At 38.1% G+C, this 23588-nt stretch overlaps 2 protein-coding genes across 3 annotated transcripts; one reads left to right on the top strand and one right to left on the bottom strand.

Annotated features, from left to right (window-relative positions):
- The first annotated feature begins 2279 nt into the window (after window positions 1-2279).
- On the top strand, window positions 2280-22419 carry LOC110055145 (vitamin K epoxide reductase complex subunit 1-like protein 1). Of its 2 annotated transcripts, none has more exons than XM_020761524.2 (4): window positions 2280-2477; window positions 2608-2814; window positions 4952-5061; window positions 21962-22419. In XM_020761524.2, the coding sequence occupies exons 2-4, from the start codon at window positions 2636-2638 to the stop codon at window positions 22144-22146; spliced, it is 474 nt and encodes a 157-aa protein (XP_020617183.2). In that variant the 5' UTR covers window positions 2280-2477; window positions 2608-2635; the 3' UTR covers window positions 22147-22419. The 2 variants fall into 2 exon arrangements, with proteins under 2 accessions (XP_020617183.2, XP_089140976.1); XM_089284850.1 differs by lacking the exons at window positions 2280-2477; window positions 2608-2814; window positions 4952-5061 and adding exons at window positions 12645-12841; window positions 12972-13178; window positions 15316-15425.
- Window positions 18369-19955, bottom strand: LOC149115309 (uncharacterized). Its single transcript, XM_089284851.1, has one exon. The coding sequence runs from the start codon at window positions 19880-19882 to the stop codon at window positions 19556-19558; it is 327 nt and encodes a 108-aa protein (XP_089140977.1). The 5' UTR covers window positions 19883-19955; the 3' UTR covers window positions 18369-19555.
- Window positions 22420-23588: the final 1169 nt, after the last annotated feature.

The following is a 23588-nucleotide window of genomic DNA, read 5'->3' as shown; positions in this document are numbered from 1 at the left end:
AACGTTGTGTGTAATGGTGGATATTACAGCCTTGTACCTGAAAATGTTAAACAACTGAAACTCTTTGAAAGAATCTCGACCTTTTTCACTGCCGAGGACGACTCACCCTGGGTAACAATCTGTCCGTCGGGCCGCGTATTCTTTGTAAGACGTGCTACCGACAGATCCAAAAATTCGAAGCGACTGTCAAAGAAGTCGCAAATTTAAACTGAGAATATTACAAAAAGAATCTTGTCTGTTGGAAAGGAGAAGCTACAAACGGTAAAAATAGGTATTCTAAATGCTGTTCCAACTCGTCTGGTACACCGGCGTCGGGAGCATTGTGTAGTTCAACACAGAGTCCAGGAATTAATTGAAATAACAACGATTTCCCGAATCCCGTTGGCAAAACCGTCAAAACATTCTTGCTGCGAAAAAATTCGCGATTCCATCCCTTTCTCGGCGCTTTAAAAGTTGTCAACACCGTCGAACGTTTTGAGGAACTTTTGTTAAGGCTTTGACTAGATCTTGATCCTTCACAAACCTTACAACGCGCGAACAAACCTCAACCTCAAAATCCGCCAGCCGCGATCATCACGTCACTCAACGACACATTACGGGCTCACATTCTCTATTATTAGAAACCAATCACCGTGATTAGAAAACCCTTGGGAGGGCGTTAGGAGCCAATTAGCTTTCTAGTCCAGATTCTTGACTAGACAGATTTTAAGTGGCTTGTCATTGGCTCGGCGCTGTCAAAGAAATCGCGCTCTGCTCCAGAGGTTTTTCGCGCGGGTCACAATAGGGACATGACCGACACCGGAAACCGCGCAAGAGAAACCTCTGGCACCCAGGGTACTTACCATACTATTGTTGGCAAGAAATAAATTGGATTTTAAATAAACACCCCCTCGTATAAACGCCGCCCTCAAATCACGAAATATTTAATAAACGGAGCGTTTAATCGAGTAAATACGGTACTCACATTTCATAAAGAACTGATATTATATTAATTAATCAATTGCTACAACCTTACTAGCTTTCATCCGTGGAGAAAAATACACACACAACCGTATGCAATAAGGAGCATACGCCGGAGAGATCAGTGTAAAACATAGACTGCGTTCTGCAGGCCAGGGGTAAAACCTGTTGGGGGGCGGGAGGAACTCCCATACATGGGCTATATAAGTTTGTGCCGCAGGATAGGGAAGGGTTTTTGATGTTCTTGATCCTTAAATACGGTATCATTTTTACCCCTGTTGGCTTTGTGTTCCTGGTGTGGTCCATAGATAGGGTACCTAAATTGTATCAGCTAAAATTGCAGTGTGTAAATGGTCAGCTAAACGAAAACCAAATGATCTGTAAAACTGAACTATTCGCAAACTTCCAAATACGTTACAGAAACGGAATAAAGGTGAACCGCTCTCGCTATTCTTTGTTTATGTTTTTCTCTGGAATATGGTGTGGCCTTTCGTGTTTGTGCCTTAAATTGGATATCAATAAATCATTTGCTTCATCTTTAAATAGAGTCGGGGTTTAAGACCCTTGTCCAAACTCCTATCCAAAATTTACGCAAGGGTATAATGCAGACTACAGACTACACTTTTTACTGAATCGTGTCATCATTTCCATCATTTAGAGCTGACCATAAACAGGCTAACTCGACCGTTTAATATCGTTGAAGCTAACCAGATTGCAGACTTTCACAAAGATTAGCCTTTGATTAGCCTGAAAAACCCTTTTTATGGTTAGCACGGGATAATGGATTATATACTTGAAAAGTATGTAGTTTGCAGTCTGCATTTTACTTTTGGTCTGCATTTTTCCCGCTGTCTCCAGTCTGCAGCCCGTAATCTGCAGTTGCATTCTTTATTTTACACTGACCATATGCTGGAATATCTAATCACGTTATAAAAAATAAATCTTTGTTCCACTTTTTATGTGCACTGGTAACTTATTTCTTTTTGTAGCCCAAACTAACAAGCATCAAGGTAAGCCAATTGCTCACTCTGCCTCTATAGCATTGTATACTGACCTCTTAATTTTTACCTTTTCCGAACCGATACATGAGTTGTGCACATCATCCTTGAGCCCAGCGGTCCTGTATGTAAGTCACATTACAACATCTACAGGCCATCAGGGAAACAATCGGACAGAAACCTGTTCAGACATCCGTTTAAGTGTTATTTGCCAGCTCCTATAATAAGCAAAAGCCTTTGTGCCAAAAGTCCATGCCAGCACATTTTCTTCCCTTTCCTCGAGCTCCCATTCGCAGCCGAGTGGAGTCTAAGTCCAATATTCACCCCAGGTTTCCTCTCAGGCGCAGTCAAGATGGCCGACTGAGGAGAAGCAGAGCATCCGGCCGTTCGCTGTCATTTGATTAATATGTATAGAGCTTTTATTTTAAGTGTACTACTTCGAACTGAACTAGATCAGAAGCTTTGAGTTTGTGGCAAGGAGCTTTTGAGTGTTCTCACTAGCGCAAGTTCTGTTTAATGGTATTTTTTCCGTGTTTGCTATATATAAGCTTATATTTTTTTAATTTTCAAGCTTACACGATACATGTAAAGTTAGCACGTTTGTTTGTTTTTAGACTCACCTTATTGTAGCACTTGTTCTTTTCCGTAGCCGTTCTGTAGACCAAAATAAATTCAAGATGGTTCAAGACGCTTTACTGTTTTCTGAATCCTCTGACCACGTGTTGTTTTGTGGACTTGGGATTCTAGTATCTGCGTATGCACTGTATGTCGAGACGAGAAAACACAGAGACAATACATACAAGGCTGCCTGCGATCTTGGTGAGAATATGAGCTGTTCACGAGTTCTCACATCTAGGTAAGTGAAGCTGCTGGATACAAATTTTATTATTTTGAACATACAATACTTTTTCAAATGTATGGCCAGTTTGTAGTCAAGATAGACGAGATCATTGGAAAAATATGAAGATATTTTAGACAGCTAATCAATGGGATAAAGGGACTACGCTATAGAGAGGATATTTGAGCTTTAATCCATTTCTGTATTAATGTTGAAAAAGGAAGTCATATGTTAAAATGCTGTCTTTTGTTGAAGAGAGAGCTCTTCATATTTACTCAAAAACATTTTCTTAAAATATATATTTTGAAAAAGCTGTCACACATACAGTATGTAATGATGTAACATTTAAAAAGCTCACTTAATATGAAATCCATTTCTGCTTTTTATCACAACAAGAAGCATATAATGACGATACTGACTAATAGTAGTAATCAAAGGTTAGAACAGTGCGTTCATGTGTGTACTTTGTATGTTTGTTCTCCTTGGTGTAGCCTGCAAACAGGCTCCCGGCAAGGACAGAAGAAAACTTTTGGTGAGTGCAAAACAGAAGAATTTGGAGAGTGAAGCATCTGGGGGCAGGAGCCTGTTTGCAGGCTAAATTGGTGGTGTTTGAATGGCTCAATAGAAAACTAAGTGTGATCGAATAACAGATAATGATCTGCAAGTGAGGTTGAAGCCTGCGGTAAAAGTGTTTTTAATTAATTAAGTATTAACTTGTACTGCACAAAATATTTTCCAGGAAAGGCATTTGAACTGTTGGTGACACTTATAATTTAATTTCAGATTGCCACAGTTTTAACAAATAAGCTTATTTCTTGAGAAAATAAAGTTTTGACCAGCAACCCTGCAAGACAGCATGTGCCCAAATGTTCTTAAATTTTGTGTTTTTATTTGTTTTCGTTGCTCTAATTTACGTTTTGTTGTCACAAATGAAAAAGGTGAATTAACCATTCTGACCTCAAAACACGGCCTTTTGGCGAGTTACACAACACAGAAAGTTTGCTCTCTGACAACCAATTAGGGCCACAACGAATTTGCTGAGCTTCAAATTGGAAAATTTGTTTTCTTACCACAGGGTCATCATTTGCTGAACTAAATGGAGGATTTGTTTTCTTACCACAACTCATGGCTATTTGCCGTTGCCCAGCTACAAAACATTCTTTCCTGATAATGCAGGCTTCATTGCAGGCTTTCAAAGGCTAGTGGGTCAAAATTAAAATACATGCAGCTTTGCAGCTGTGCATGCACACTTTGAATCTTTATGGCAAATATGTGACTACGTGCATGTGCTCATGATGTAATATGCCCCTACTGTGGGGGGGGGGGGGGGCAAATCGGCAAACAAATCTGTGAGAAAAATTCTCGATACAAACTGGATTAGGATTGCGTTACACTAGTACGTGAACACAAGAATAGTTTTATTGAGTTGATGTGGGCTGGGGAAAATTTGACCAATATATCCAGAAGAATTGGCTTCCACAAGTTAATATGTGCTCTAAGTGACATAATTTACTTCTGATATCAACAAACAGGAACACAATACTTCTGGATTTTCCTAATTTGATTTACCTAAGGAGCTGAATTGTGGTGGAGGCGACCATGGGAAAACATTGTAATAAGCAAGGTTACAACTCAGAAGCAAACTGTTTCCAAACCCACTTGTTTACTCCAAATCAAACCTTAGATTGGGCGGGGAGGGGTGGGGAGAGAGCATAATTCAACATTGGCTACTTCAAACCCTCTTGGTTAAAACAAAACAAGAATGAATGCAAAGGAGATCAAGGATGTTCACTTTGCTCCAAGCAAAAGAGAAGGGCAGGCAATTGCATAAAACTCTTTATTCATGAATCAAATAAACCACTTTGTTATCATTTTTAACTCTGAATAATATATCTGGAAGTATCTAAAAGGGCAAACATATTTATTTAGTTTTTGTAACAAAAGACAGCGTAGAAATTGTTTTCTCAAATTACTGAAAGTGCCTTACATTTTATCTTCTGCCAGAACCAAGGACTCTCTTGAAACATTAAAAAATACTGAGTAGCGAGTGAGTGACAATGAAGTTGTGAACATTCCAAAAGAGCAATGGGATTTTGAATGGAAAATGTTGATGTTGTGACATGGAAATGTAATCATAATTTATTTTGTTCTGTAGCTACAGTAAAGGATTTGGAGTAGTGGAGATCTTACTTGGCAAGGAGCACTTTCTGAACATGCCAAACTGTATTTTGGGTATAGTGTTCTACTCCATGCAGTTTGTTCTTGGTAAGTGATTTTTATCTGCTTTGAAGTATAAAAATGCAATGATCATTAAATGCACCAATACTGAGTAAAGATGACATGACATAAAAATTATGACATGGATAATGAGAACTGTTACCCATTAACTATGTCATGTTGATGTTGTAGGTCAATTTGTTCCTTAGGTCAGAATGATTTTAACCTAGTTAAATTTTTTCTACCTAGGTTAAATTTTTTAAACCAGACTTTTTTGCACATTTTTTGTTTTGGTGGAGGGGTAATGGGGGTCACAAAAAAAGAACCACCTACCCCACTTAGAGTTAGCCTGCATCACAGCCGCCCTCTGAAAAAAAAAATCAGAGAGAGCATGTTCCTTGCATAAATTATCCATGCATAAAAACCATTTCAGCTCTCAGCATGTATGATCCTTGCATGAGACAGTTAATGACCTTTCAATAGCACAGATAAAGGATCAGACCACACACGGAATAATTTTGTTGACATAAAATTCTGATTAGGTCCCTTAACCTGGCTTTAATAAACTTCAAAATTGACGATCTAGATCTCGCGCAAAAAGTGTAACAAATTCTGAGTGTGGTCTTGATGGCCAACTCTTGAAATATTTGTGTCTCTCTGATTTTTCTTTTGGGTGTAACACTGGCTACACTCTTATTTAATAACCCTACCCTACCCTGCCAGGATCCCATATCAACCCTCCCAACCCTAACCCACCTCAAGATCTTTTGTTTTATTTTGTACTCACCTAGGTTTCAACACATGACCTCTGACTTTGTAGTCTAGCTTCCTCTCCTCTAGGGAACACAAGCAATCGTTGCAAATTTGCTCAAATTTGTTGGTCTGATAAGTCATTGGTCCCAGACTTACCTTTCCCATGTGACTCAAATTAACTTAGATTGAAATCATTCTGACATGAAGTACAAATTGACCTACACCATAGATACTCTCACTGGAGATGGTGTGTCAGCCTGTCAACATCTTGGTGTACGTCATGACTGGGCTAACTGGTCAAAATGTTATGTTCTTTTATTTTCTTTTATTTCTATTTGGAATTGCAAAAAAACTTTGCTTAAAAAACATTTAAGAAATTTTTAAAAATGTTTAAAAAATACACGACGTTTTGACGCTCTCCGACGTCGTTATCAAGTAAAAAAACACAGTATGAATATTTTATAAATAAAAGAAAAACAATAGATATTTAAAAAGAAAGGTAATATAAAAACATGCTTCAAGCTAAACAAAGAATTTAGCACTGATGGAGTCACTTTGAGTGTTAAGGCTAGGTCTCAGTTCTTTGATGAATAGCATTTCGTAAACGAGGCAGTCAAATTTCCCGTGGTGAAGAGCAATTCTACGAAATGCTATTCTTTTTAATGATCTTTAATGATCTTTTAACCGTTTTTAAAAATTTCTTAGATGTTTTTAAGAAAAGTGTTTTCGCAATTTTTTTATAGCTAAATGTTTTAAAAAGTCGTTTCTTTTTTATTTGGAATGCCATAAAAAAAGATACAAAGAAATTATGATATTAGTAGTATGTAAAAAAAATAGAAAAATGGTGAGGGAACGTAATAAAAACCACGGCGCATGTAAACTTAGGTTTCCTCCCAAGAAATACAAGATGACTAAAACTATACATTATTATTGTAAATGACGTATTGACAAGCCATATCTGACTTGTAGTAATGCTAAATGCAAAAAATAGTTTGGCTTTGTGAGCGAAGCATGTATTTTTCACCCTACATGTAATTACACACTGTACATCAATTGGGAGCCAGTTCACTAGCTTACGTTTGTCTTTATTCATATACAGCTGGTATTTGTACAATAATTTGCCAAATATATGGCTAGCCTAGTCAGGATAGGCAAGAACAGAAGATATTTTAGACATTTAACCTGGGATAAAGGAATAAAATCCTAGGTTGAGCAGCCAAATCAATTTTCACGACACTCTAACTTGTATGCAAATAATAATTTAGAAGTCAAATACCCAGATTATTTATAAAGTAACTTAGTTCTGCGTGCTAATAACGAGTTTCACGTACGTGTATGATTGCTATTCAGATTATGAAACTGACGCCCAAGTGCTATATAAATCGACAAGGGCTTATACATCATAAGGGCTTATGCTCCGTATAAAACTTTGTGGAGTAACCCCTTTAGGGTACGTTCATAGTTTTTTCCCCTAAACCTTTGATTTTTAGCTGGCTGGTTAGGAAACTAAAGTTGAGATTACTTGGAACATTTTTGACAAAGACCATTCACAAAACAGCCATTTTTGCAGAATAATTATAGTGGAAAAAATGTGATTACCTTATGTTATGGCGGACGGTTGGTTGCTCATGTTGGCTGGGACATTTCGATTGCAACGCGCGCGAAGCGACTGAGGGGCAGAAAAAATGCGAGTACGCGCAATGCAGCGAGTAGGAGATCACTTTTGCACAGAAAAGACAAAAAATAGGGCAATTTGAGTGACAGCAGAAGAATGATATACGACGAAATGAATTATTTATGAATATGAGCTTATGTGGTACATTGGCTGCCGAAGTTGCGGGCCCTTTAAGACCCCACAGTAATAATTTATGATCGACATGGTTTGCAAGCTCTTGAAGCGGTTGGTAAGGGTGTTCTTGCGTTCAAAGTATCAGAGCATTACTGGTATGAGCCATTGGTCAGTAAACTACTGCAAAATACAAACAAACGTTCTGCGTTGTGGCGAGTATGTATGTGTTATTTGCCGGCCGGAAGGTCCGCACTGTGAAAAACTATGCCCAAGAATTTGGGATTCAAAAAACGATAAAAAAGAGAGAGAATTTACAAAATGAATTAGATTTCCCTCACCTAAAGACAAGGAGAATTATAAGAATTTCAACAAAACACGTGTGAAATTATTTCCTAATTTTACTCGTCACCATTTGATTACCCATACAAATAGTTCTGGACTGGGATGGGCTATCATTGCTGCAAAATGACAGTCCTCAAGGCATAGATTAGCATGTATTTTTGTGATAACAGTCACTATTGGGTTGGCAACTATAAATGAGCCATTTCTTCCTTGTGACAGATCAAGTACAAGTTTCTGGAAGAGTGTTGCAGTAAGCCGGGAGAGGGAATCGTCAGTTGTGCCGAAAAGGAGCATGCTGATATCATAGTGATAGGCACAAGAGGATTGAGTAGCCTTCGTCGCACTGTACTAGGCAGTGTTAGTGACTATGTCCTGCATCATTCTCACAAACCTGTGGCTGTAGTGCCAACACCAGAGGAGTCTTCCTAAGCCAGTCATGAAGTTCAATTGAGGCAACTTTGCAGAGCAGTATTTTAGTTTACAATTACATTAGGTAAATTCGGGTGTAACACGATTCAAGCTGTGATAGTTCAAAATCAGTGTATGAAACATGCACTTTTTAAAGATTTAATGGGGGTTTAGAACCTAAAGTTTGATAGCAATGGTGACAGGAAAATGATAACGATGATGATACTACTGTAATTGGGAAGACTTATTATTAAAACATTTAGTTTCTTAAACTAAAGGGGGAGAGAAATGCAGCTGAAATTTGGGAAACTAATTAAGAATTAGTTTTGCTATAGGAAATGGAAATTATGGCTGACTAAAACAAATTTGATGGTGACAACTGTTGTTAATTGAAATGTAGCTTTAATTAGGTAGGCAAGTTTAATAGTAGTGAACTGTACTGCAGGAGGTTTTTCCTCTTCTGAAATGCTGCACTTGTAAGCTAAAATTGACTTTGCAACTGAGCCCACTTGAGACGTGCTGCTGACTGACAGACTTTGTATTAATTACAAGACTTCAGACGTTTTTTGTCAGATTTTACATCATTTTTTGAAGGTTATTAAAAATCTTTTCTTCTCAAGGAGTGTTTCATTTATTTAGATTCGGTCTAGAATCATAAGCAGGGGAATGCAGCAATGTCCCCTCCATATCGTGGTCTCCATGTGACTCTGGTCATGTAGGGACATGAGGAAAAACAGCTTCTCCTAGTCTGTAACTTGTGATCAGACTTTTTTTTTTCCTTTGAACCTGTGATCAGGCGTTTATTTATTTTTGAAAGGGAGAGGCTAATTTTAGTTTCACTGTCTTGCTCTGGAATGATATATGAATGATAGTAAAAGTACCCGGGAAAAGTAATAAGGTTGTAGTAAGGGTATGAATGCAGGTGACCTAGTCTGAGGAATATGTGTCCGGATGGTGATGTGTAAAGACGAGCAAAAGATGGATTAATCCGTCAAGACGACTATCTATTTCTCCCGGCTATTTTTCTTGAACAAAGAGGTAGTTTGTCTCATATTTTTATTAGATACACACAACAGCAAATGGGTCATAAGTGATTATGGATCTGTATATGCATCTGGATGTTTGATCTGTACCGTTTATCGATGTAAGCCCCAACCTAATGACATATGCCGCATTAATTTTACTCGATTAAACGCCGCCCTCAAATAAACGCTGTATTTTAGCGGAGAAATAGTAATAAACGCCGCCCTTGAATAAACGCCCCATCATGATGCGGCGTTTATTCGAATAATAAACTCAAAAAGCAAATGCGGTAATGAAGTTTGAGGAAGCCTAAAAAATTTATTTTCCTTGATTGTAACAATGTTTTAATTTCAGTACATTCGAAGCTAAAAGGAATATGATCAAAAAACGAGAGCAATATACGGTAGTTCAGCTTTAAAACAAGCTTTGGAAATTTGCTTTCATTGATAACAATTGTTGCGGCTATTTCGTGATTTCTTTGTGTCCTTTTTTGTTCCTCATGTTAATGTATTTTTTCACATTCTGCATGCTTTTTTTCTAAGTCTAAAAGAATGCGAAAATGTTAAATTTTATAGTTATTCAAAGCGGATAAGTCTCAAAGGAGCGCTATTGTTTCCGCTATTGTTTAGTTAAACAAAGAGCTGTTTGCATAATTAAAGTGTATGGGGTTATACGGAAATCTTGCCGAAGTTTTTTCTCGCGCGCGGCGGACGGAAATACTTCGCTTCGCTTCGGCGGCCGAAGGCCGCCGGCACAAGCAGCGAAGCCGCGAGAAAAACCTCTGGTACAGAAGTAAGTAAGAACGGTATTATTCACCGTTCTCGTCGAACTTTGATCAATTTTATTGGATAACATTTAAACTAATCACAGCGAGCATCTCCCACTGTGATCACATGAACTGGCACGTGGGGACAACACATTCGCGTGACATGACAGATCTGGTCTGCGGGACTAAAAACTACGTTATGACCGTTATACTCCCGTGAAAAAAGTTCCTAATTCGAAGTCTTCACTGTCGTGCCGTTTATTTGACGCTAACGTTGTGTGTAATGGTGGATATTACAGCCTTGTACCTGAAAATGTTAAACAACTGAAACTCTTTGAAAGAATCTCGACCTTTTTCACTGCCGAGGACGACTCACCCTGGGTAACAATCTGTCCGTCGGGCCGCGTATTCTTTGTAAGACGTGCTACCGACAGATCCAAAAATTCGAAGCGACTGTCAAAGAAGTCGCAAATTTAAACTGAGAATATTACAAAAAGAATCTTGTCTGTTGGAAAGGAGAAGCTACAAACGGTAAAAATAGGTATTCTAAATGCTGTTCCAACTCGTCTGGTACACCGGCGTCGGGAGCATTGTGTAGTTCAACACAGAGTCCAGGAATTAATTGAAATAACAACGATTTCCCGAATCCCGTTGGCAAAACCGTCAAAACATTCTTGCTGCGAAAAAATTCGCGATTCCATCCCTTTCTCGGCGCTTTAAAAGTTGTCAACACCGTCGAACGTTTTGAGGAACTTTTGTTAAGGCTTTGACTAGATCTTGATCCTTCACAAACCTTACAACGCGCGAACAAACCTCAACCTCAAAATCCGCCAGCCGCGATCATCACGTCACTCAACGACACATTACGGGCTCACATTCTCTATTATTAGAAACCAATCACCGTGATTAGAAAACCCTTGGGAGGGCGTTAGGAGCCAATTAGCTTTCTAGTCCAGATTCTTGACTAGACAGATTTTAAGTGGCTTGTCATTGGCTCGGCGCTGTCAAAGAAATCGCGCTCTGCTCCAGAGGTTTTTCGCGCGGGTCACAATAGGGACATGACCGACACCGGAAACCGCGCAAGAGAAACCTCTGGCACCCAGGGTACTTACCATACTATTGTTGGCAAGAAATAAATTGGATTTTAAATAAACACCCCCTCGTATAAACGCCGCCCTCAAATCACGAAATATTTAATAAACGGAGCGTTTAATCGAGTAAATACGGTACTCACATTTCATAAAGAACTGATATTATATTAATTAATCAATTGCTACAACCTTACTAGCTTTCATCCGTGGAGAAAAATACACACACAACCGTATGCAATAAGGAGCATACGCCGGAGAGATCAGTGTAAAACATAGACTGCGTTCTGCAGGCCAGGGGTAAAACCTGTTGGGGGGCGGGAGGAACTCCCATACATGGGCTATATAAGTTTGTGCCGCAGGATAGGGAAGGGTTTTTGATGTTCTTGATCCTTAAATACGGTATCATTTTTACCCCTGTTGGCTTTGTGTTCCTGGTGTGGTCCATAGATAGGGTACCTAAATTGTATCAGCTAAAATTGCAGTGTGTAAATGGTCAGCTAAACGAAAACCAAATGATCTGTAAAACTGAACTATTCGCAAACTTCCAAATACGTTACAGAAACGGAATAAAGGTGAACCGCTCTCGCTATTCTTTGTTTATGTTTTTCTCTGGAATATGGTGTGGCCTTTCGTGTTTGTGCCTTAAATTGGATATCAATAAATCATTTGCTTCATCTTTAAATAGAGTCGGGGTTTAAGACCCTTGTCCAAACTCCTATCCAAAATTTACGCAAGGGTATAATGCAGACTACAGACTACACTTTTTACTGAATCGTGTCATCATTTCCATCATTTAGAGCTGACCATAAACAGGCTAACTCGACCGTTTAATATCGTTGAAGCTAACCAGATTGCAGACTTTCACAAAGATTAGCCTTTGATTAGCCTGAAAAACCCTTTTTATGGTTAGCACGGGATAATGGATTATATACTTGAAAAGTATGTAGTTTGCAGTCTGCATTTTACTTTTGGTCTGCATTTTTCCCGCTGTCTCCAGTCTGCAGCCCGTAATCTGCAGTTGCATTCTTTATTTTACACTGACCATATGCTGGAATATCTAATCACGTTATAAAAAATAAATCTTTGTTCCACTTTTTATGTGCACTGGTAACTTATTTCTTTTTGTAGCCCAAACTAACAAGCATCAAGGTAAGCCAATTGCTCACTCTGCCTCTATAGCATTGTATACTGACCTCTTAATTTTTACCTTTTCCGAACCGATACATGAGTTGTGCACATCATCCTTGAGCCCAGCGGTCCTGTATGTAAGTCACATTACAACATCTACAGGCCATCAGGGAAACAATCGGACAGAAACCTGTTCAGACATCCGTTTAAGTGTTATTTGCCAGCTCCTATAATAAGCAAAAGCCTTTGTGCCAAAAGTCCATGCCAGCACATTTTCTTCCCTTTCCTCGAGCTCCCATTCGCAGCCGAGTGGAGTCTAAGTCCAATATTCACCCCAGGTTTCCTCTCAGGCGCAGTCAAGATGGCCGACTGAGGAGAAGCAGAGCATCCGGCCGTTCGCTGTCATTTGATTAATATGTATAGAGCTTTTATTTTAAGTGTACTACTTCGAACTGAACTAGATCAGAAGCTTTGAGTTTGTGGCAAGGAGCTTTTGAGTGTTCTCACTAGCGCAAGTTCTGTTTAATGGTATTTTTTCCGTGTTTGCTATATATAAGCTTATATTTTTTTAATTTTCAAGCTTACACGATACATGTAAAGTTAGCACGTTTGTTTGTTTTTAGACTCACCTTATTGTAGCACTTGTTCTTTTCCGTAGCCGTTCTGTAGACCAAAATAAATTCAAGATGGTTCAAGACGCTTTACTGTTTTCTGAATCCTCTGACCACGTGTTGTTTTGTGGACTTGGGATTCTAGTATCTGCGTATGCACTGTATGTCGAGACGAGAAAACACAGAGACAATACATACAAGGCTGCCTGCGATCTTGGTGAGAATATGAGCTGTTCACGAGTTCTCACATCTAGGTAAGTGAAGCTGCTGGATACAAATTTTATTATTTTGAACATACAATACTTTTTCAAATGTATGGCCAGTTTGTAGTCAAGATAGACGAGATCATTGGAAAAATATGAAGATATTTTAGACAGCTAATCAATGGGATAAAGGGACTACGCTATAGAGAGGATATTTGAGCTTTAATCCATTTCTGTATTAATGTTGAAAAAGGAAGTCATATGTTAAAATGCTGTCTTTTGTTGAAGAGAGAGCTCTTCATATTTACTCAAAAACATTTTCTTAAAATATATATTTTGAAAAAGCTGTCACACATACAGTATGTAATGATGTAACATTTAAAAAGCTCACTTAATATGAAATCCATTTCTGCTTTTTATCACAACAAGAAGCATATAATGACGATACTGACTAATAGTAGTAATCAAAGGTTAGAACAGTGCGTTCATGTGTGTACTTTGTATGTTTGTTCTCCTTGGTGTAGCCTGCAAACAGGCTCCCGGCAAGGACAGAAGAAAACTTTTGGTGAGTGCAAAACAGAAGAATTTGGAGAGTGAAGCATCTGGGGGCAGGAGCCTGTTTGCAGGCTAAATTGGTGGTGTTTGAATGGCTCAATAGAAAACTAAGTGTGATCGAATAACAGATAATGATCTGCAAGTGAGGTTGAAGCCTGCGGTAAAAGTGTTTTTAATTAATTAAGTATTAACTTGTACTGCACAAAATATTTTCCAGGAAAGGCATTTGAACTGTTGGTGACACTTATAATTTAATTTCAGATTGCCACAGTTTTAACAAATAAGCTTATTTCTTGAGAAAATAAAGTTTTGACCAGCAACCCTGCAAGACAGCATGTGCCCAAATGTTCTTAAATTTTGTGTTTTTATTTGTTTTCGTTGCTCTAATTTACGTTTTGTTGTCACAAATGAAAAAGGTGAATTAACCATTCTGACCTCAAAACACGGCCTTTTGGCGAGTTACACAACACAGAAAGTTTGCTCTCTGACAACCAATTAGGGCCACAACGAATTTGCTGAGCTTCAAATTGGAAAATTTGTTTTCTTACCACAGGGTCATCATTTGCTGAACTAAATGGAGGATTTGTTTTCTTACCACAACTCATGGCTATTTGCCGTTGCCCAGCTACAAAACATTCTTTCCTGATAATGCAGGCTTCATTGCAGGCTTTCAAAGGCTAGTGGGTCAAAATTAAAATACATGCAGCTTTGCAGCTGTGCATGCACACTTTGAATCTTTATGGCAAATATGTGACTACGTGCATGTGCTCATGATGTAATATGCCCCTACTGTGGGGGGGGGGGGGGGCAAATCGGCAAACAAATCTGTGAGAAAAATTCTCGATACAAACTGGATTAGGATTGCGTTACACTAGTACGTGAACACAAGAATAGTTTTATTGAGTTGATGTGGGCTGGGGAAAATTTGACCAATATATCCAGAAGAATTGGCTTCCACAAGTTAATATGTGCTCTAAGTGACATAATTTACTTCTGATATCAACAAACAGGAACACAATACTTCTGGATTTTCCTAATTTGATTTACCTAAGGAGCTGAATTGTGGTGGAGGCGACCATGGGAAAACATTGTAATAAGCAAGGTTACAACTCAGAAGCAAACTGTTTCCAAACCCACTTGTTTACTCCAAATCAAACCTTAGATTGGGCGGGGAGGGGTGGGGAGAGAGCATAATTCAACATTGGCTACTTCAAACCCTCTTGGTTAAAACAAAACAAGAATGAATGCAAAGGAGATCAAGGATGTTCACTTTGCTCCAAGCAAAAGAGAAGGGCAGGCAATTGCATAAAACTCTTTATTCATGAATCAAATAAACCACTTTGTTATCATTTTTAACTCTGAATAATATATCTGGAAGTATCTAAAAGGGCAAACATATTTATTTAGTTTTTGTAACAAAAGACAGCGTAGAAATTGTTTTCTCAAATTACTGAAAGTGCCTTACATTTTATCTTCTGCCAGAACCAAGGACTCTCTTGAAACATTAAAAAATACTGAGTAGCGAGTGAGTGACAATGAAGTTGTGAACATTCCAAAAGAGCAATGGGATTTTGAATGGAAAATGTTGATGTTGTGACATGGAAATGTAATCATAATTTATTTTGTTCTGTAGCTACAGTAAAGGATTTGGAGTAGTGGAGATCTTACTTGGCAAGGAGCACTTTCTGAACATGCCAAACTGTATTTTGGGTATAGTGTTCTACTCCATGCAGTTTGTTCTTGGTAAGTGATTTTTATCTGCTTTGAAGTATAAAAATGCAATGATCATTAAATGCACCAATACTGAGTAAAGATGACATGACATAAAAATTATGACATGGATAATGAGAACTGTTACCCATTAACTATGTCATGTTGATGTTGTAGGTCAATTTGTTCCTTAGGTCAGAATGATTTTAACCTAGTTAAATTTTTTCTACCTAGGTTAAATTTTTTAAACCAGACTTTTTTGCACATTTTTTGTTTTGGTGGAGGGGTAATGGGGGTCACAAAAAAAGAACCACCTACCCCACTTAGAGTTAGCCTGCATCACAGCCGCCCTCTGAAAAAAAAAATCAGAGAGAGCATGTTCCTTGCATAAATTATCCATGCATAAAAACCATTTCAGCTCTCAGCATGTATGATCCTTGCATGAGACAGTTAATGACCTTTCAATAGCACAGATAAAGGATCAGACCACACACGGAATAATTTTGTTGACATAAAATTCTGATTAGGTCCCTTAACCTGGCTTTAATAAACTTCAAAATTGACGATCTAGATCTCGCGCAAAAAGTGTAACAAATTCTGAGTGTGGTCTTGATGGCCAACTCTTGAAATATTTGTGTCTCTCTGATTTTTCTTTTGGGTGTAACACTGGCTACACTCTTATTTAATAACCCTACCCTACCCTGCCAGGATCCCATATCAACCCTCCCAACCCTAACCCACCTCAAGATCTTTTGTTTTATTTTGTACTCACCTAGGTTTCAACACATGACCTCTGACTTTGTAGTCTAGCTTCCTCTCCTCTAGGGAACACAAGCAATCGTTGCAAATTTGCTCAAATTTGTTGGTCTGATAAGTCATTGGTCCCAGACTTACCTTTCCCATGTGACTCAAATTAACTTAGATTGAAATCATTCTGACATGAAGTACAAATTGACCTACACCATAGATACTCTCACTGGAGATGGTGTGTCAGCCTGTCAACATCTTGGTGTACGTCATGACTGGGCTAACTGGTCAAAATGTTATGTTCTTTTATTTTCTTTTATTTCTATTTGGAATTGCAAAAAAACTTTGCTTAAAAAACATTTAAGAAATTTTTAAAAATGTTTAAAAAATACACGACGTTTTGACGCTCTCCGACGTCGTTATCAAGTAAAAAAACACAGTATGAATATTTTATAAATAAAAGAAAAACAATAGATATTTAAAAAGAAAGGTAATATAAAAACATGCTTCAAGCTAAACAAAGAATTTAGCACTGATGGAGTCACTTTGAGTGTTAAGGCTAGGTCTCAGTTCTTTGATGAATAGCATTTCGTAAACGAGGCAGTCAAATTTCCCGTGGTGAAGAGCAATTCTACGAAATGCTATTCTTTTTAATGATCTTTAATGATCTTTTAACCGTTTTTAAAAATTTCTTAGATGTTTTTAAGAAAAGTGTTTTCGCAATTTTTTTATAGCTAAATGTTTTAAAAAGTCGTTTCTTTTTTATTTGGAATGCCATAAAAAAAGATACAAAGAAATTATGATATTAGTAGTATGTAAAAAAAATAGAAAAATGGTGAGGGAACGTAATAAAAACCACGGCGCATGTAAACTTAGGTTTCCTCCCAAGAAATACAAGATGACTAAAACTATACATTATTATTGTAAATGACGTATTGACAAGCCATATCTGACTTGTAGTAATGCTAAATGCAAAAAATAGTTTGGCTTTGTGAGCGAAGCATGTATTTTTCACCCTACATGTAATTACACACTGTACATCAATTGGGAGCCAGTTCACTAGCTTACGTTTGTCTTTATTCATATACAGCTGGTATTTGTACAATAATTTGCCAAATATATGGCTAGCCTAGTCAGGATAGGCAAGAACAGAAGATATTTTAGACATTTAACCTGGGATAAAGGAATAAAATCCTAGGTTGAGCAGCCAAATCAATTTTCACGACACTCTAACTTGTATGCAAATAATAATTTAGAAGTCAAATACCCAGATTATTTATAAAGTAACTTAGTTCTGCGTGCTAATAACGAGTTTCACGTACGTGTATGATTGCTATTCAGATTATGAAACTGACGCCCAAGTGCTATATAAATCGACAAGGGCTTATACATCATAAGGGCTTATGCTCCGTATAAAACTTTGTGGAGTAACCCCTTTAGGGTACGTTCATAGTTTTTTCCCCTAAACCTTTGATTTTTAGCTGGCTGGTTAGGAAACTAAAGTTGAGATTACTTGGAACATTTTTGACAAAGACCATTCACAAAACAGCCATTTTTGCAGAATAATTATAGTGGAAAAAATGTGATTACCTTATGTTATGGCGGACGGTTGGTTGCTCATGTTGGCTGGGACATTTCGATTGCAACGCGCGCGAAGCGACTGAGGGGCAGAAAAAATGCGAGTACGCGCAATGCAGCGAGTAGGAGATCACTTTTGCACAGAAAAGACAAAAAATAGGGCAATTTGAGTGACAGCAGAAGAATGATATACGACGAAATGAATTATTTATGAATATGAGCTTATGTGGTACATTGGCTGCCGAAGTTGCGGGCCCTTTAAGACCCCACAGTAATAATTTATGATCGACATGGTTTGCAAGCTCTTGAAGCGGTTGGTAAGGGTGTTCTTGCGTTCAAAGTATCAGAGCATTACTGGTATGAGCCATTGGTCAGTAAACTACTGCAAAATACAAACAAACGTTCTGCGTTGTGGCGAGTATGTATGTGTTATTTGCCGGCCGGAAGGTCCGCACTGTGAAAAACTATGCCCAAGAATTTGGGATTCAAAAAACGATAAAAAAGAGAGAGAATTTACAAAATGAATTAGCGTAACTTTAGTGCATTCAGATGTCCAGCAAGCTTTTTTATTTTAACATTTAACAGTAAATACAAAGAAATGTGTCGTCGAATATAATTCCAATCATGTAAGCGAAAAAACAAGAAGATCTGTTAGATCTTAAAACCGCGCTTTTAAAATTTAACTGTTTTCTTAGCACTACAGTTGCAACGCAGTGTACATTCGAAAGTAATCCTTGATGATTCATTGATTACTGTAGACATCACATCACTTGATCAACACAGACTGTACTATTGCACCATCAGTCGTAGCCGTTGCGAAATCTCCGATGACGTAATAGTGTTAATCTGGAACTTTCTTTGGGATATGTATGGGCATGAAGATACGAACACTATTAACAACAGCTTTCTTTCTTAAAAGTCAAGTTTAAATTTAATATTTTCCTTGAGTAAAGGGCTAGCAAAGAAGTCACACGAGTCACATAATTCAAGAATTGCGTTATCGACGGCTATCTTTAGTACGGTGGTTATTTCCCTACCAATGACGTAATCATTGCATGTCCTGACATGTTCTTTGCTTGGCTTGCAAATATTTCATTTTCCTTCCGATCTATGAACTCGCTGCGATGAAAGAGCCAAAGAATTTACTTCATTTGCCTAAAACCACAAGAAATACTCGCAAACTTGCAAATAAATTAATGACCGTCGCTTCTGGCGAAATAAACTTCCAAAGTAAACACGATCTTATTAGTCACGTAGCGAAAGTGAAAGCTGCAACGTTAACGCATTCCATGGCTGACGTAATACCTTTTTTTAGCGTATTTATTAATCCCTTTGAATCCAACGCTTCGATAAAACCAAAAGAAAATATATTTTACCCACAACAAAGGAAACAATATCCGTAAAATTATCCGTGTGTTAATGTTTTAACAGCTTCTGGCGGAAAAAACATCACACGTTGCGTGACTCGGAATTTGGCCGAGCGGCGGTCTGCGTCTGGTCACCGACAAAAAAAAAAAAAAATAAACCACGGGTAAACCTAGAACCGCGCTCGGCCCATGGCCGCGCGGTTAATAAACTGCTCAAGTTTACTGTTTTCCACTTCTAGTCACGTGCAAGAGTAAACAAAAAAACACCCAGAATGATTGCATAACTTTACAGCATATTGAGTACGCTGATTTTACATTTCGATTCTTTTTTTTTACTAAGACTAAAACTAGTCAAGTCAGTATTTTTAAATTTCAAAATACCCAATTCATTATGGAATATAGTTAACTGGTCAATTCTATGTACTCAGCAGTTCAAATACAGTACAATACATAGGGCTGTCTCAATGGTCATTACTTGCTATCCGCGAGCTTTCTTCGTTCATGCATAATTGAAGTAAAGTCCAGTGGCTTGAAGATGTCTTCATAGATCAGAGCAAGCTGTTCGTCATTTAGTGTTTTAGCGGCAGGAGTGAGTCTATCTTCGCATATTACCCGCTCGCAGTGTTTGATTGGTTCAAGCTCCTTTACTGCTACCAGGCTCGGCTCTCGTTCCTGCTCGCTGGTCTCCTCTGTCACAGGCTGGTTGATTTTAAGTGATTTCTGTTTTTCCTGCCTTTCCAATTCCTGGAAAATTGCTAGCATATTTGGGAAATCTTCTACGTTGATGATCACACTCATGGCGTAAGGTTTCTCGGGTTTGGATTTTCGAGAAATGGTTCGCCTATCGTCAACTGAGGAAAAAGTGATTCAAAATGTTGGATATACCTCCCTTATTACAGGGGTAAAACCTTCATTTTACAAGTTTGATGAACATTTCATTTCTCCTTACACAATCGATATATTGTCAACCAATTAGGTGAACAGAATTGAAAAGTTCATCAACTGTTGAGAGGTGACGTCAGAGGAAAAAGTATTTGGTTACTAAAAGGGTATTTATACCATGACGTTAGATTAACTTATTCGCTTACGTGTCGCCCTTTTTCTTGACGCCATTGACTTTTACTGTAACGTTATTGACTTCTACCGTGACGTTGACGACTATACACAACTAACAACATCAGCATATACACTGTGTACTTTATTATCATTTTCACGATCAATTGATTACGAAATAAAACTTTATAACAACATATCAAGATAAATTACGTAGCTGTAAAGCTAATCGATCAAGCAGTGTAAACAAAGTGATATTTACACGTATAAGGAAGGTTGGCAATAACGAGATGAAAAATCGTCACGATTACAAACCTTGCTAACGTCAGAGAAGGAAACATTTACAAAAGATGACATTTGGGAGAGACATTTCATTGAAATTTAGCACCTGCACTGGCGTCATAGATATGGCAACGCTGCTACTGTAATTTTGTCGATTAAAAGTTTGACCTTTACTTATTTTCTATTCTGGCTCAGCAATCATTGTTAAAATAAGCCAAGATGTTTCTTTTCATCATTCCTGCAAAAGGCGCAGAGAAATGTGTTAAAACCCAGATTTTCATTCCGCGGATTTTCATTCCTCCAATCAAACAGAACTGAAAAAAGCCAAAAATAAATCATAACCTTGTCGAGCGTCAAAGATATAATGCACAGTGGCTGTGAAGATGTTATCAGTAAACAAGCATATCCCTCTCACAGTGTATTAAAATAACTGTATTTATTATACGTTTAGCCCTGTGAGCGGACAAGATGCATGAACTTGCGCTGTGATTGGCTGCCGTGCAGCAAGATGGGGCTATCTTGTCCCTCTCGTGATTCCCCGGTTTGTCGCACAAGTAAAATTGTGTTCTTTTGATAATTCCACATTTCAGTTGTTTGTTCGAGATTGCTGGATAGTGGCCTCCTTTTTTGCATCTCTTTCGATAAACGTAAAAAAATGAACTTGACCAATATCCAGCCATCTTGACCTAACAAACCCCATCAATAAACCATATACAAGCAGTATGTCTTAAAGGAGCCACATCACGGTTTACGCACCTTGAAAAGGTTTAGCCAAAATGTTTCAAGTTCGTCGTTTACGAGAGACAGTGTTTCATCGGGATGTCCAAACACTGAGAAGAGAGTTGAAAACACGACGCGCAGCGGAGTATTTTTGACGAAATTCGAGGTGTTTGGATAGCCAATGAAACACTGTCTTGAATGTTTGATATATCTTCTCAATCGAAGCAATAACCAAGGAGTAAACGGAAAAGTAAAATCATCAAAATCTATGCTATTTAAGACCGGGTATCCAAACATCCTTCACGATTGTGATTTTCTTTGTTTTAACTTGATGAATTATGAATGAATTTGAGAAAGTGTGAGTCAATCTTCTCCATCCTTAACCATCCTTGTTCCTTTCTGGTTTATTATTATAGCGTTCGCGCCCCAAATGGTACCTCGGGCAGATTGTTAAAAACTTACTATGAAGTAATCAACTTTTAAGCCAAAAAATAGGGGGTCACCTTGCTGGTTTTCGAGATAAGACGTGTTGAAGGGCATGCGTTTTTAGAGGTTTCCGTTATTTTAAGACGATGTTAAAAAGCTCCATTAGTGAAATTTAGATCAGGTGCACGTGACGTTGCGACATGAATTTCGTGCGCAGAAAGGATGCGCAGTAACAGTGGACGCGAACGTCCTTGTAAGTGCTTTTCTATCGTAGTTAACTATTATTTTCAGGTTTCCTTCAATTGAAAGCTAATTTTGTACTTCGCCAGAATAACTTTGTATAACTCCTTTAATAGGCAACGTCGATATTGAATCATCCTTTGCTTTGTATTTCAGGTATGTTGTGGTTTTCATGGGTTCCGGCCATGTTGTTCATGACATCAGTGGTGTCCTGTGTTGGTTCCGCCTATCTTGCCTTTGTACTTTGTTTTGTGTTGAAAGATCTTTGTCTGGTCTGTATGGCGACATATGTGATCAATGGCATGTTAATGTATTTGAATTACCAGAGGTATTATTCGTAAACTAAGACGGCAACCAAGAATGTACGCAGTATCAATGCCATCACCCACAAGAAAAACATGAAATGAACTCCTTGAAACCTGCAGTAGAATGTCAGTCTCATATCCTAAACACGGTCATGTGAATAAATTATTAATCGTCTTAAAAACTAGTTCACCAAGACAAATAGTTTGATCGGGAGCTGTATGTTTGTACGACACGTAAGAAACCTCAAAGATGACTGAGGAAAGGTCGCCTTGTCACCTTACAAACAATAAATGAATGCTTACCTCTGAGGTCTCGCCCACACTACGCCGGAGAAATTTGAAAACCGAGGTTTCACTCTGAAGACGCATCAAATGTTTTCCGTCTACACTACGCCAAAGGGATTTAAAAACGCAACAATCGCCGCCGGTCATTTTGGATTTGTGTTTGAAGAAAACTCCATCAGAGGGATGTCATGATTATCGTGACTAAATCGTTTTCGATTTTCGTCCACTGGAAAACGAAATGCCGGCGTTTTCGAAAAGCTCCGTTTTCGTGACGAATTAGTGTGGACGGTAGGCCTAACCGTAGAAATAAAGATACGTTTTTAAATTTTCCCGCGCAGTCGCGCTATCACGGGGACTGATTTAAGGTGGCTGAACACAGTTTTTGATACCTGTGTTTCACTTGCCTTTTTCTCTAAAACCCTTAATCTCTCGGTCGCCAAAAATGGCAGCAAGCAAGTTAATAACACAAACTTTGGTTTTTTGATGGTTAAGCTGACGTGGGTGCCGTTGCCGGTTTTGTTTATTTGTAGAAAATCTAGTCATTATATTTTCTTGATAATTTGCATGCAACAAACTTGTAACGATTCTCACACGTTAACACCATTTTGCTAATAATTTAACAGAGAGATCTTTAATTATCCCCTGTTGAAGGTTCACTGGAATATCTAGAATTTCCTCTGTTAAAGTTCAATTATTTTCAATACTCCAGTTACTTATTTCCTAAAGTATTTTCCTACCAAATTTCGTGAAATTCTAACGAGTGTTTCTCGAGAAATAGGCGCATTTCCGAGAGTGCAATTTTTCATTCAATCGCAATTTTTTGACTTACTACGCATGCGCTGCATTTAACTGGGTTCTTTCGGTAACAAAGAAAAAGCTGAGAATTGCCGGGTTCTTTGCATCGTTACCTTTTCTAACATATCTTTGTGATAAAAGACTAAAGCCATTAATACACTGCGTTCAATTACAGAGAAAAATAGCACAGATAGTACGGGTGTTGAGTAAATAAAATGATCGTTCTATTGACGGCATGTTTGTTTTTTGCAATCCTTGTGCACGCGCTGAATTGCATCAGCAAAAGCGCGCGCGAAAACTGTGTTCGGCCACCTTAACTCCATTTTGGGTCGAAAGCCTCTCCAGGAGAACTTTTGTTTATTTTGCGAAAGGTCGGTCATTTCCGTTTAACAAGTGCA

This window comes from Orbicella faveolata, unplaced genomic scaffold (genome assembly GCF_042242905.1).
Source record: "Orbicella faveolata isolate gen_17 unplaced genomic scaffold, um_ofav_v1 contig_13, whole genome shotgun sequence".
Taxonomy (NCBI): Eukaryota; Metazoa; Cnidaria; class Anthozoa; order Scleractinia; family Merulinidae; genus Orbicella; species Orbicella faveolata.
The sequence above is the reverse complement of the archived record's forward strand: the minus strand, read 5'-3'. Positions and strand labels throughout refer to the sequence as shown.